The 13,265-nt window shown below is 45.4% G+C and overlaps 1 protein-coding gene across 2 annotated transcripts in view; it reads right to left on the bottom strand.

The window, feature by feature from the left end:
• Positions 1-13,265, bottom strand: part of LOC140738422 (rasGAP-activating-like protein 1) — a 271,421-nt gene that overhangs the window by 208,718 nt on the left and 49,438 nt on the right. For both annotated transcript variants that reach the window (XM_073065690.1, XM_073065691.1), the window contains exon 5: positions 5,589-5,718. In XM_073065690.1, coding sequence (XP_072921791.1) covers positions 5,589-5,718 — 130 coding nt within the window. The remainder of the gene's footprint in view (positions 1-5,588; positions 5,719-13,265) is intronic.

Genomic DNA, 13,265 nt, shown 5'->3' with positions numbered 1-13,265 from the left:
TTGTAAGTCAGATGTATCTACCACCTGGATGCAAACAGGAGGTTTGATGAGTAGGTTTGCAGATAACACGAACACTCGTGGAGCGGTAGGTAGAAAGGGAAGCTGTCGAACTATAAAGTATACATCAGTTGGACATTTGGATGGAGAAGTGGCAGGTGGAGTTTAGTCTAGATAAGTGTGAGGCCATGCAAAGCAAGTAGACCTTTCAGAGAGAATACAAGTCCCAGGCATTATCTCGTCACCCCTCTCCCATCAGGCAAAAACTACAAAACCCTGAAAACACATTTCTATCACCAGACTCAAAGACAGCTTCTATCCCACTGTTATCAGACCCTTGAACAGAGCTCATGTACAATAAGATGGACTCTTTGCCTCACAAACTTCCTCATTATGACCTTGCACTTTATCATTTACCTATAATGCACTCTATTCTGCATTGTTACTGTTTTATCTCAAGGTATTATGTAATGATTTGATTTGTATAAACAGTCTGCGAGATAAGCTTTTCACCTTTTCTTCTACATGTGACAATAATAAACCAATACCAAATCTGAGCAACACACCAACAATGTGGGAGTAACTCCGCAAGTCAGACAGCATCTACAGAAAGATATACACAGTTGGTATTAAAGGCCAAGCTCCTTTCACTAGGACTGTGGAGATCCTCGGGTGCAAGTCCATTGCTCCATGAAAGTAGCAGCGCGAGTGGGTGGGATGACATGCTTTCCTTAACCAGTCAGGACATTGAACATACAACTTGGAAAGCTACACTGCTCCTGTCTAAGACATAGGTGAGGTCATGAGGGTGAAGGAGTGGAAACGACCTGACAGAAGTATATAAAATTATGAGAGGCAAAGATAGAGCAGATAGATCATTTCCCATGGCAGAAATGTCTCTCTCACACACACACACACACACACACACACACACACACACACACACACACACACACACACACACACACACACACACACACACACACACACACACACACACACACACACACACACACACACACACACACACACACACACACACACACACACACACACAGTTTAAAGGAGATTAGCAAGAAAAGACTCCTCCAGCATCTTATGTGTGTTGCTCTGGATTTCCAGTAGTGGTAATTCTTGGAATGCAGTGCCAGACATGGTGTCAAATGCAACATCAACATTTAGCAGGCAGTTATAGACTCCTGAGGTGTAGTGGGGAGGCGATACATCTCTACCAAAAGAGGTGTAAGGTGCTTCTTCCCTCCGCTGGGCTGTAGGTCACCTTTGGTCAAGGTGTAGCACCTGCTTAGCCCCCGATCAGGGTCACATGAAGCCATGGGAGCAGGTGGTGGATGGTTGTAAGAGCAGTTGGTGCATATCACAAGTCCTGGTTATGCGATCACTGACGCCAGGCAGGCAATGTCTGAAGAGTATTGATAACGACTGGGGGTCACCCATCTTGTAAAGACACTGCCCAGAAAATGGCAATGGCAAACCACTTCTGTAGAAAAATCTGCCAAGAACAATCATGGTGGTGGGAAGACCATGATCACCCACGTCATACAACACAGCACGCAACGAATGAACATGAACGGACAACAAGTATGACGATACAGACAACAGAAATAATTTAAAGTGGTATCACGTTCAGCACATTATGGGCCAAAAGGCCTGCCCCTGTGCTTTACTGATCTATATTACTAATTTATTCTTTACTTTCATCTTGGCATTGACCATTGCAAGCTGGTGTCAATAAATTTCAAGGATAATTCAAAAAGATTAGAATTCTTCACAAAGTCTGCTGGAACCCAGTAAAATGTTGCCAGGCCTTTCTATGTCCTTGTTGATATGTGCCAGGGAAATATAATTTGACTGCATTTGAGTCTGCAATAAATATACAGATTTTATACGTATACACAGACACTCAAATAGCCTTAAGAGGAGGAGAGATACTCTGTCAGGCTGCCAGCTTACTGTCTATATCTCAATGCATGTCCCTGGCTGTCAGTAATGACTCAAGCTAAATTTTAGAAGACCTTTTCCTTAATACCTCCAAGAGGCCCATAACCTTGCCGTTGGGTTTGGAGGCTTGCGTGCCTCAATGACCTGGAGAGCTACGCTGGCTGGAGTCAGGGCTTTATGCTTTGGCTCTTGGTAGGGTCACCCATGCCAAAGAGGTCAAAGGGGAAAGGCCGGACTAAGAGTGATCCACTGAGCCTTCAAGTCTGGGGTTTCAGCTCAGGACTAACAACCCTGACTGGTAAAACAAAATTGTTAAGGAAACAGCAACAAAGAATCCTTCTGCATCTGAGTGCGACGGTGTTCCTGAGTCTCCACCTGGAACTTGCATGATGACTAGTGAAAACCAAGTGGCAGCTACTGACACGATGAAGGAAGTCCTGAACACCACCGGAGATGAAGGACCTTCATTGCTGCCCTAAATGCCAGAGGCATAATGGGCAGTAAGTAAATAAGTTTTCCTTAATAAAAGCTGGCAGGAGCCCGTCCAGCACCATGAAACTCATCGACTGAGCAATTAGATCAACTTCATAACAAAAGCAGCAAATCTCTTCATGAGTCCCGATGAAGGGTCTCCACCCAGAAATGTCGACTGTTTATTCATTTTCATAAATGCCACCTAACCTGCTGAGTTCCTCCAGCATCTTATGTGTGTTGCCCTGGATTTCCAGCGAAATCTCCTGTCTTTAAGATATTCTTGGCTGACATTTTCACGTGCTGCTGCTTGCATTGACATTAGCACCAAGTAAACTGTGCTCTGGCAGAGTGAAGCCTTTACAACAGAAAGCTGCATTTACATGGTGATTTTAACATGAAAAAATAACCTTTGACATGTCTCAACTCATAATGGAAAATATGTGCAATCTGTCAAAGCGGAAAATGTTGGGAAGTGCTGAACATAAGCAGTATGTGTCAAGGAGGAGAGGGAGATGGAAGAAAAAATGTTTAAGGAGGCTATTCCAGAATTCAGGCCCTAAACAACTAAAGGCCGAGGGCTAATAGTTCAAAGTTCAAAGTACAGTGAGGGGTGCGGACAGCCCAGAACATCTGTAGAAGTGAACTTTTCACTATTCGGGACATTTACAGATACTGGTGCATAAAAAGGGCCTGAAGGATCGTTGGGCACCAAGTCACTCCAACCCACAAACTGTTGCAGCTGCTACCATCCGGGAAACAGTACCGCAGCATTAAAGCCAGGAGCTACAGGCTACGGAACAGTTTCTTCCACCAGGCCATCAGATTGATTAATTCACACTGATACAATTGTATTTCTATGTTATATTGACTGTCCTATTGTACATAGAATTTATTACAAATTACTATAAATTGCACATTGCACATTCAGACAGAGACATAACGTAAAGATTTTTACTCTTCAGGTATGTGAAGGATGCAAGAAATAAAATCAATTCAATTCAATTCAAAGTGTGAATACCATTTGGGTGGTGGGGTGGAGATACATTTCCACCAAAGAAAGTGTAAGGCCCTCCTTCCCTCCACTAGCCTACTGGTCACCCTTGGGCGAAATGTAGCTCCTGCTTAGTGCACCCCCCTCTCCCTGACCAGAGTGATGTGAAGCCATGGGAGCAGGTGGTGGATGGTCGTACGAGCAGCTGGTGCACATCACAAGTCCTGGTTATGCGACCACTGACGCCAGGCAGACAATCTCTGAAGAGTATTGATAATGGCTGGTGTCACCTGTCTTGTAAAGACACTGCCCTGAAGAAGACAATGGCAAACCACTTCTGTTGAAAGTTTGACAAGAACAATCATGATCATGGAAAGACCATGATCACCCGCATCATACCACACGGCACATAATGACCGAACGATGTACAACCTTGAGGATCATTTCCTTACTGTCAGCCACAAAACAGAGAATCCCAAAGGAACCCAATAGAGATGCAGACACCCAAATGTGCAAAACAGAAAGAACAAGTTGTGCAAAAACAAACGAGTACGCAAATAACATTCAGAACTGAGGTTCTGAAATGGACAAGGAAGGAGGAAGGCTTCAGGCACTGGGGGAGAGGAGGGTGAAGATTAAATCAGGGCTGACTGATGATAACTGGATGAAGTGTGGAGCAAATACTGGACAAATAAAGGAAAATGATAAGTGGAACCAGATAAGAGGGCTGATGGGTAGAACATACACAAGCTACATTATGGAAATATATAGCATTCCTCTCCTGCCTGAATCCATAAACAATGGGCAAAAGCAAAGAGATACACATAAACTACATCAGAATGAGTCTAATTCAACCTCTGAACAAGGAGCAGAGATATAATTTCCACCACATAAACTGTTTATCTGACACAATTATAATGTCAGATGTTGCTTGCTACATGGTTGAAAGCAGAACAATGTAAGCACAGAGTAAAAGTTTGGAAAGGCATTCTGCATTTGTACATAATCCCGTAATAATAATCCCGTGTAGGCACATGGCCAAGTGGTTAAGGCGTTCGTCTAGTTATCTGAAGGTCGCTAGTTCGAGCCTTGGCTGAGGCTTGTGTGTGTGTCCTTGAGCAAGGCACTTAACCACACATTGCTCTGCGAAGACACTGGTGCCAGGCTGTATGGGTCCTAATACCCTTCCCTTGGACAACATTGGTGGCATGGAGAGGGGAGACTCGCAGCTTGGGCAACTGCTGGTCTTCCATAATAAAAAAAAACCTTGCCCAGGCTTGTGCCCTGGAATCTTTCCAAGGTGCAAGTCCATGGTCTATTGAGACTAACAATAGATAGTAGGCCTACACTACAATATGGCAGCATGTTCAAATGCAACGGCTTCTACAGGGTCTACCAAAAATGGTATTGTCTTTTTAAAACATATTTTTCACCGCTGGACATTAAGAACTTAAAGTACTGCAGGTCTACCCCAGCAGTGAGTTGCTCGTTGGCAGAGAGACTGAAGGAGGTGGATTTGGTGTGGGCAGTAATGCAGCCTGCATCAGAGAGGCATCAGTACATGAAGGTGGTGCACAGTCTAACAGAGAGTGATCACATTAGTCGATTTTCGTTTGATCGCAAGTCCCTGTTGGACAGTGGTGGTGTGGACTGCCGCAAGCCCACTTCATTGGTTTACTTGTGAATGGCAGGGTGAGCTGTGTGGCCTCGGTCGTAGCGAGGGCTAAGCATTAAGCTTCGGTGCCCCCTGCTCGCAGACAGCCGGGGAGTGTGTGTGTGGGGGGGGGAGGCGTCGGAGTTGGGCATTCCACCGAAGTGCCGGAGGTGGTGTCACACGGCGTCCATGCTGGAATCAGTGTTGCCCCCACCACAGTGTTCACTCAGTGGAGGATAAGCTGTATTGTGTTTGACTGTAGACTGCCACAACGTTCATGGACTCAGGGACTTGGACGACATTTCTGACTGTGTGACTGCATTTTTCTGTGCTACACGTGTCCTGTGCTGTGTATGACTGTGTTTTGCACTTTGGCCCTGGAGTAACGCCGTTTTGTTTGGCTCATTTCATAGGTATCTATGTTCTGTGTGGCACAGACAGTGTGAATAGGCTTAAAAATGCAAGACATTGTTTCTTTGCAAGTGATCCTTTACAGATCAAATCTGTTCTCACCTAGCTTCGATAAGATGGCACTTAAGGACCTTAGTCTGCCGATCTTGGAGAATCTCTAAACCCAGGTGTATCTCTCCTTGAATCTCCTCATCTGGGTTAATTCGAGTCAGATTTATCCAGTTGTCAATACCTAAAAGACAAATGGATTCATAAAAACCAAGCTGGGCAAAAGCGAAAGCACAAAACTTTGGAACTTTTAAAGTATTAGTCAAAAAAGCAGCAATTAACATTCCAGCAGAATGTGCCATAAGGCCGTTAGTTGTCCTTTCCTTCGCACGTTTGGATCCATTGAAACCTCAGGGTCAGAACTTGCTGCCTGTAAGAGGCTGCTTGTGTTCACAATTGTTTTAGCTTCCATGTTCGTGCTATCTTTAATGATAGTAACACTGCCTACAAACATTCAAAGCCTCATTTACTGTATTGTCAGAATGCTGTTTCTGGATTTCAGTTCGGCATTCAATACTATCGTCCCACAGCCTCGGTGAACAAACTCCCACTCCTCAGTCTAAGTACACTGTACAGCTGGGTGTTGCACTTCCTAACCTCAGTCAGGATGCACAACTGCTCCACTCTCCCCATCATCCTCACCACAAGTGCCCCCCACGGCTACGTGTTGAGCCCACTGCTGTACACTTTGCTGACACGGGATTGCGTGGCCAAACACCCAATGTAATCACATTGAAAAGTTCGCTGATGGTCACAGTGGTGGGGACTACAGGGAAGAGGTGGAAGAGCTCGAGGCCTGGTGCCAGGCAAGTAACCTCTTCCTCAATGGCAACAAGACAAAGGAGGTGGGTATCGACTTCAGGAGAACTTGCTCCACTCTCAGCCCACTTTACGTCAGTGGTGCAGCAGAGAAAACTGCAAGCAGCTTCAGACATCTCACACAACCTCTCATGGTCCCAGGGCACATCCTACACAATCAGAAAATCTCACCAATGCTTCTACTTTCTGAGGAAGCTGAAGAGTACTGGACTCCTCACACCCATACATGTCATTCTACCAATGCACAGTAGTCCATGTGCTAACAAGCTGCATCTCTTCACAGTAAAGAAACCGCACTGCGGCGGACAGGAAGTATCTGGAAAAGGAAGGCAAAACTGCCCAACACATCTCCGGCACCAGCAATGCACCATCAAGGGCAAATATACAGAAAGGTTCTGGAAAAGGGCCAGGAACCTCTTGAAGGACCCCACCCACCCAGTTTATGGACATCAGGGAGGAGGCTACGTAGCATCTACGCCAGGGCCACCAGACACAAAAACAGTTACTTCCCCCAAGCAGTAAGGTTGATCAACACCTCCACCCGCAGACCCACCACTACACACCCCCAACCACCACTACTTTATCATTTCCCGCCAGAAACACCTTATGTACACACACTTCTGTGCCTAGCAGTGGCCTACCAGTCCTCCAGGTTCAGGGCTTCAGCTCAGGGTTAGCAATGACCGACAAAGCAAAATTGTTATGGAAACAGCAACGAAGAATCTTTCAACATCTGAGTGCACGGGCATTCCCGAGTCTCCAGCTGGATCGAGCATGACTAACGGTAGCGAAAACCAACGGGAAGCTACTGACATGATGAAGGAAGCCCTGAACACCACCAGAGATGGAGGACCTTCATTGCTGCCCTAAACACCAGTGATGTAATGGGCTGTAACTAACACGAATGCTGCAGATGATCAAAGGAACTTCTGTTGTCCTGACTTTGGGTGTTATTTGAGGACATCTCCTTCATTCTGTGTGGTCCTTCAAGCTTGATGCTGCATTGTCGGATACAGAAGGTTTGCACCACATTAAAGAGGCATTTTTGATTGATTCATCCATGAATTGATTTTTCCTAATGATGGAATTCCCACTGTGATCACACTTAATTTAAATCAAATAGAGCAGCGATATTCCCAGCGTTCATCATGCTCAGTTCCCTGCCAACTCACCAAGATGATGATACATTTATTAATGCACTTCATACAACGTCAGAGATCAAACCTGAGATCATGCGTTGCAGAGATTTCATTCCTATTGCATCCTTACAACAAAGGGCTGGATTTTACACATGGCAGTAATTACTCAAATTTGGAAACATTTTTCATTCGTGACAGCAGCCACCTACAATAGTGAGATGCCTCATACAGAAGGTAAGCACTAATTGAACCAAATGGCAGGTTTCCACATTGCAAATTCTAGGCTTTTAAATGTATAAAGTTCCTACTTCCCTCTCACCCCTTGAGCAAGAAGAACCTTGTGAGGAACATCAATTAACAATGCAAATCTCTACAGAATCCTATGACAAAGAAGCTCCCAACCTGAGGGTCCACGGACCCCTTGCTTAATGGTACCAGTCCATGGCATAAAAAAAGTTTGGGAGCCCCCTGCTGCAGAGGGAGTACCACCTGGAGAAATCAGGTGTATTAGGTGACTCATGGACCAGTGAATTTGATCCAAGTATTGCCTCTGAATGCTGGTTTTCAAGAAGGTCACTGAGCCCTGGGCAGTAGTTTCAATTTATACTAAACCCCTATCATGCCCAAATTATGAAAAATTGAAATTGTCATTATGTACAGTAGCTTTACTCTTTTTAAACACTGTCTCGTTTTATCAGTATCATGTATGCTAGAAAATAAGGTGCAATCCCACATAAACAATGGCATTGCCAAGAGGGGTCAAAACTGAATCTGACAAACATTGACAACGTAGACCCCAAGGAGAAATTCTCTCTCTGGCTGTTAATTCTTAAAGCTTCTGATTAATAACAGACACATACATTGGGAAGTTCATTATATGCATTTCATCTGCCCTACATTATAACACCACCCCACCCCACCCCCACCCCCCCCCCCCCCCAGCACAGAAGAGAGAACAGAAATTTGTTTTTTTTCTCTCTCTCTTCTAGGGAAAACTCAAAACAAAACATTCAGCACTTGATTTCTTGACATATTTCTTTGAGATTGTGGTCCAACCATTGACTTTGATTGGTGTGGCCTACACATAAGAAGTGACACAACGCTAGATTGAACTGAACATGTCTGGACTCTTTCCATTTTGTGTTTTACGTTCATTGGGGGTGGCGGGCTAGCAGCTTATTGGATTTTTTTTGCGCGTTGGGGGGTGGGGTTTGCCATTTTTCTTTGAGCGGCTTCCATGGTTTCCTTTGTTTCATGGCTGACTGTGGGCAGACGAACCTCAGGGTTGTATACTGCATATATACTTTGATAATAAATGTACTTTGAACTTTGAAGAAGAGAACAATTGATAAAGAATAAAGAAGATGCTAGATTTTGGAAACCTTAGCTCTGGCTTCTGCCTGCTGGCTGCAGCTTCTCACCTTCGCATTACACCATCACCACTGTTAATTAAAGCCGCTATATTAGCTTTGGGGTAGCAGGATGGAGATACATCTCTATCAAAGGAGGTGTGAGGCGCTCCTTTCCTCAGCTAGCCTGCAGGTCACCCTTGGGCATGGTGTAACACCTGCTTAGCCCCGATCAGGGTCATGTGAATCCATGGGAACAGGTGGTGGATGGTCGTATGAGCAGCTGGTGCATATCACAAGTCCTGGTTATGTGACCACTAACACCAGGCAGACAATCTCTGAAGAGTATTGATAATGGCTGGGGACACCCACCCTGTGAAGATACTGACCAGAAGAAGTCAATGACAAACCACTTCTGCAGAAATATTTGCCAAGGACAATCATGGTCATAGAAAGACCATGATCGCCCACGTCATATGACACAGCAGATAACAAACGAACATCAGTTTCAAACTTCAAAGACAAAGTGATGTGAGTGTAACTAACATGTATTTGTTCTAAAACTTATCTGAAATCCCTCTGATGATTTATTACACCTGCTCAAAATTAAAGGGATAAAGGTCATGATTGTATAGATTATCTGAATACACTACTTACAGTTTAAAATATTGTAATGAGGCAATAAAGATAGCATTACTGGCCTCAGCAGCTTGACTGCATGTGCTTTGTGGCCAAGTTGGCGGAAGATGTGAAGGTAGATGGCAGGGCAGGTAGTGTTGAGGGAGCAGAGAGTCTGCAGGAGGACTTGGACAGATTAGGAGAAAGGGAAAAGAATTGGTAGATGCGATACAGTGTAGGTAAGTGTATGGTCCTGCACTTCGGTAGAAGGAAAAATAATGCAGACTAATGATTAATCCGCAGATTGAGTTGTCTGCTGATTGAGTTGGTAGTAAGGAAGACAAATGCATTAGTGTTCATTTCAAGAGGACTAGAATATAAAAGCAAGGATGTAATGTTTAGGCTTTATAAGGTATTTGTCAGACTGCATTGTGAGCAGTTTTGGACCCCTTATCTAAGAAAGGATATGCCAGCATTGGAAACAATCCAGAGGTTCACGAGAATGATCCCAGGGATGGAAAGAGTTAATGTATCAAGGTTGTTTGGTTGCCCTGGGTCTCAATGAAGCTCAGGAGAATGAAGGGGATCTCACTGGAACCTACCAAATATTGAAAGACTGAGACAGAGTGGATGTGGAGAGGATGTTTCCTATAGTGGTTGAGTCTAGGACCAGAGGGCACAGACTCAGAATACAAAGACATCCCTTTAGAACAGAGATGAGGAGGAATTTCTTTAGCCAGAGTATGGTAAATCTATAAAATTTATTGCCACACTCAGCTGTGGAGGCCAAGTTATCGTGTGTATTTAAAGTGGAGGTTGATAGCTTCTTGATTTTTGATTGGTAAGGGTATCAAAGGTTATAGGGGAGAAAACAGGATAATGGGTTTGAGACGAATAATGATCCAGCTGTGATGGAATGGCAGAGCAGAGTCAATGGGTCAAAAGGCCTAATTCTGTTTATAGTCTTATAGTTCTATCAGAATCAGGTTTATTATCACCGGCATGTGACGTCAAATATGTTAACTTAGCAGCAGCAGTTCAATGCAATACATAATCTAGCAGAGAAAAAAAATAAAATAAAACATAATAATAAATAACAAGTAAATCAGTTACGTATATTGAATAGATTTTTTAAAATGTGCAAAAACAGAAATACTGTATATATTTTAAAAAAGTGAGGTAGTGTCTAAAGCTTCAATGTCCATTCAGGAATCGGATGGCGGAGGGGAAGAAGCTATTCCTGAATCACTGAGTGTGTGCCTTCAGGCTTCTGTATCTCCTACCTGATGTTTACAGTGAGAAAAGGACATGCCCTGGGTGCTGGAGGTCCTTAGTAATGGAGGCTGCCTTTCTGAGACACCACTCCCTAAATATGTGTAGGAACAGAGTGCAATTCAAATAAACAAGCTAAAATTCAATGCATGGCGTTAACTTGCATATCAATACGCTAACTTTAACTACTGCATAAAAATGAGCCGATTCAACCTCCAGTTGCAAACTTAACACATTGTGGTCAGCAAAGGTGAAATATATTTATCAACCTCTAATTGTCTATTAAACTGCAATCCCTGTTAGAAGAAATTATTTGAATGGAGCACCAAGTTTATCCAGACATGTTTTATGCAGTGTAACCTCCCATCAGCCAAATGACTAATTCAGCCATTCACCCCGACTCAGGCTTCCAGACCCAGCCCATCCACATTGACCTGGGTTGGATGTGGAAAGCTGATCTCATTACCTCTCCACACTCAGTTCATCTAAAACATACATCGTTTAATTTAAATATTTAATGGTATAAATATTTTTTTTGAAAAAAGTATTAATAATATTTACTCTTTAGTTAATTAAGACAATTTTAAAATCTTACAAATCAGAAAAAAAATTAAAATGAGGCACTTAGCCCCACTACCTCCTGGCCAAAAATCTCATTGAAATAATGTGAATTCCAGCATTCGGCTGACACGACCGAGTAAGCAATCAGAGGGTCTCTAGTGTGACTGAATAACTCACACAAGATGTCTGCAAATCTAAAAAATTCCAAGTGTTTATTGCACGGAGTGCCGTTAATTCCCTTCAGAAGAATTGAACTCAGTCACCAGAACTTAGTCCACTGTTTCCAGCTAAGACTCCAAATTCAAAGATTCAAAGGACATTATCAAAGTACACATGCAGTATACAACCCTGAGATTTGACTTACCCACAGACAGCCAAGAAAATAAGAAAACCGTGGAACCCATACAAAGAAAAACATCAAACCACCCCACCCCATGCTCAAAATAAACATATTGTAGCGATGTGCTACACACAGTGCTGAAATAACGACATGCAGTTATTCAATAAGTCGTTCCGAGACTCGTTTATTCAAACTTTGTGGCGCTGGCATTTAATCCCTAGCACCCGTCCTCTCCGGGCGGAAATGACGTCGGGGTGCATTACCAAAGTCTCTCCCCGCGCGCTGGCTATTTGTCAGCCGGTTCGCCTGCACAGAAAGTGGGTCGCCACAGAACCCCCCTTCCCCCAGAACCGGCGATACACCCCCCAATGTCCACAGTCTGGATCAGCCTCTGTTTGGGAGGTCTGTCTCTGCACCGTGGTGCCTGAACCTCGACTGGCTGCGCCAAGTCCACAAGGACTGGTTTGAGTCGGTCCACCGTGAAAACCTCCTCTTTCCCCCCAATGTCCAGAACGTACGTGGACCTGTTGTTGTTGATCACCTTGAACGGCCCCTCATAGGGCCGCTGTAGTGGTGCCCGGTGTCCGCCCCCTCGTACAAACACAAACTTACAGTTCTGCAGGTCTTTGGGTACATGAGTCGGGGTCCGTCCGTGCTGTGAAGTTGGTACGGGGGCCAGGTTGCCGAGCCTTTCGCGAAGCCTGTCCAGGACAGCTGCGGGTTCTTCCTCTTGCCCCCTTGGGGCTGGTATGAACTCTCCTGGGACGGCCAGGGGCACGCCGTACACCAACTCAGCCGATGAGGCATGCAAATCCTCTTTGGGCGCTGTGTGAATTCCAAGCAGGACCCAGGGAAGCTCGTCCACCCAGTTAGGTCCTCTCAGGCGGGCCATGAGAGCCGACTTCAAGTGACGGTGGAAGCGTTCCACTAGACCGTTCGACTGTGGGTGGTAGGCAGTAGTGTGGTATAGCTGCGTTCCCAACAGGCTGGAGGTGAACTAGGCGCCTCTGTCGGAGGTAATGTGGGCCGGTACCCCGAAGCGTGCTACCCAGGTTGCAATCAGTGCTCAGGCACAGGAATCGGCAGATGTGTCGGTGAGCGGGACCGCCTCTGGCCACCTCGTGAACCGGTCTACCATAGTTAGGAGGTACCACGCTCCTCGGGACACTGGTAGGGGGCCCACGATATCCACATGAATGTGGTCGAACCTCCGGTGGGTGGGTTCGAACTGCTGCAGCGGGGCTTTAGTGTGCTGTTGCACCATGGCTGTTTGGCACTGCGTGCACGTTCTGGCCCATTCACTGACCTGCTTGTGAAGTCCGTGCCATGCGAACTTGCTGGAGACCAGCCGGATGATTGTCCTGATAGATGGGTGTGCCAAACCGTGTATGGAGTCGAAAACTCGCCGCCTCCAGGCTGCCGGGACAATGGGGCGAGGTTGGCCGGTAGCCACGTCGCACAGGAGGGTCCTTTCACCTGGGCCTATGAGAAAGTCCTGCAGCTGCAAACCCGAGACTGCGGTCCTGTAGCTGGGCATCTCATCGTCTGCCTGCTGCGCCTCCGCCAGTGCTGCATAGTCCACCCCCAGGGACAGGGCCTGGACAGCTGGTCTGGAGAGTGCGTCCGCCACGAC

This window comes from Hemitrygon akajei, chromosome 14, assembly GCF_048418815.1.
Source record: "Hemitrygon akajei chromosome 14, sHemAka1.3, whole genome shotgun sequence".
Lineage (NCBI taxonomy): Eukaryota > Metazoa > Chordata > Chondrichthyes > Myliobatiformes > Dasyatidae > Hemitrygon > Hemitrygon akajei.
This window is presented reverse-complemented; position numbering and strand designations above follow the sequence as displayed.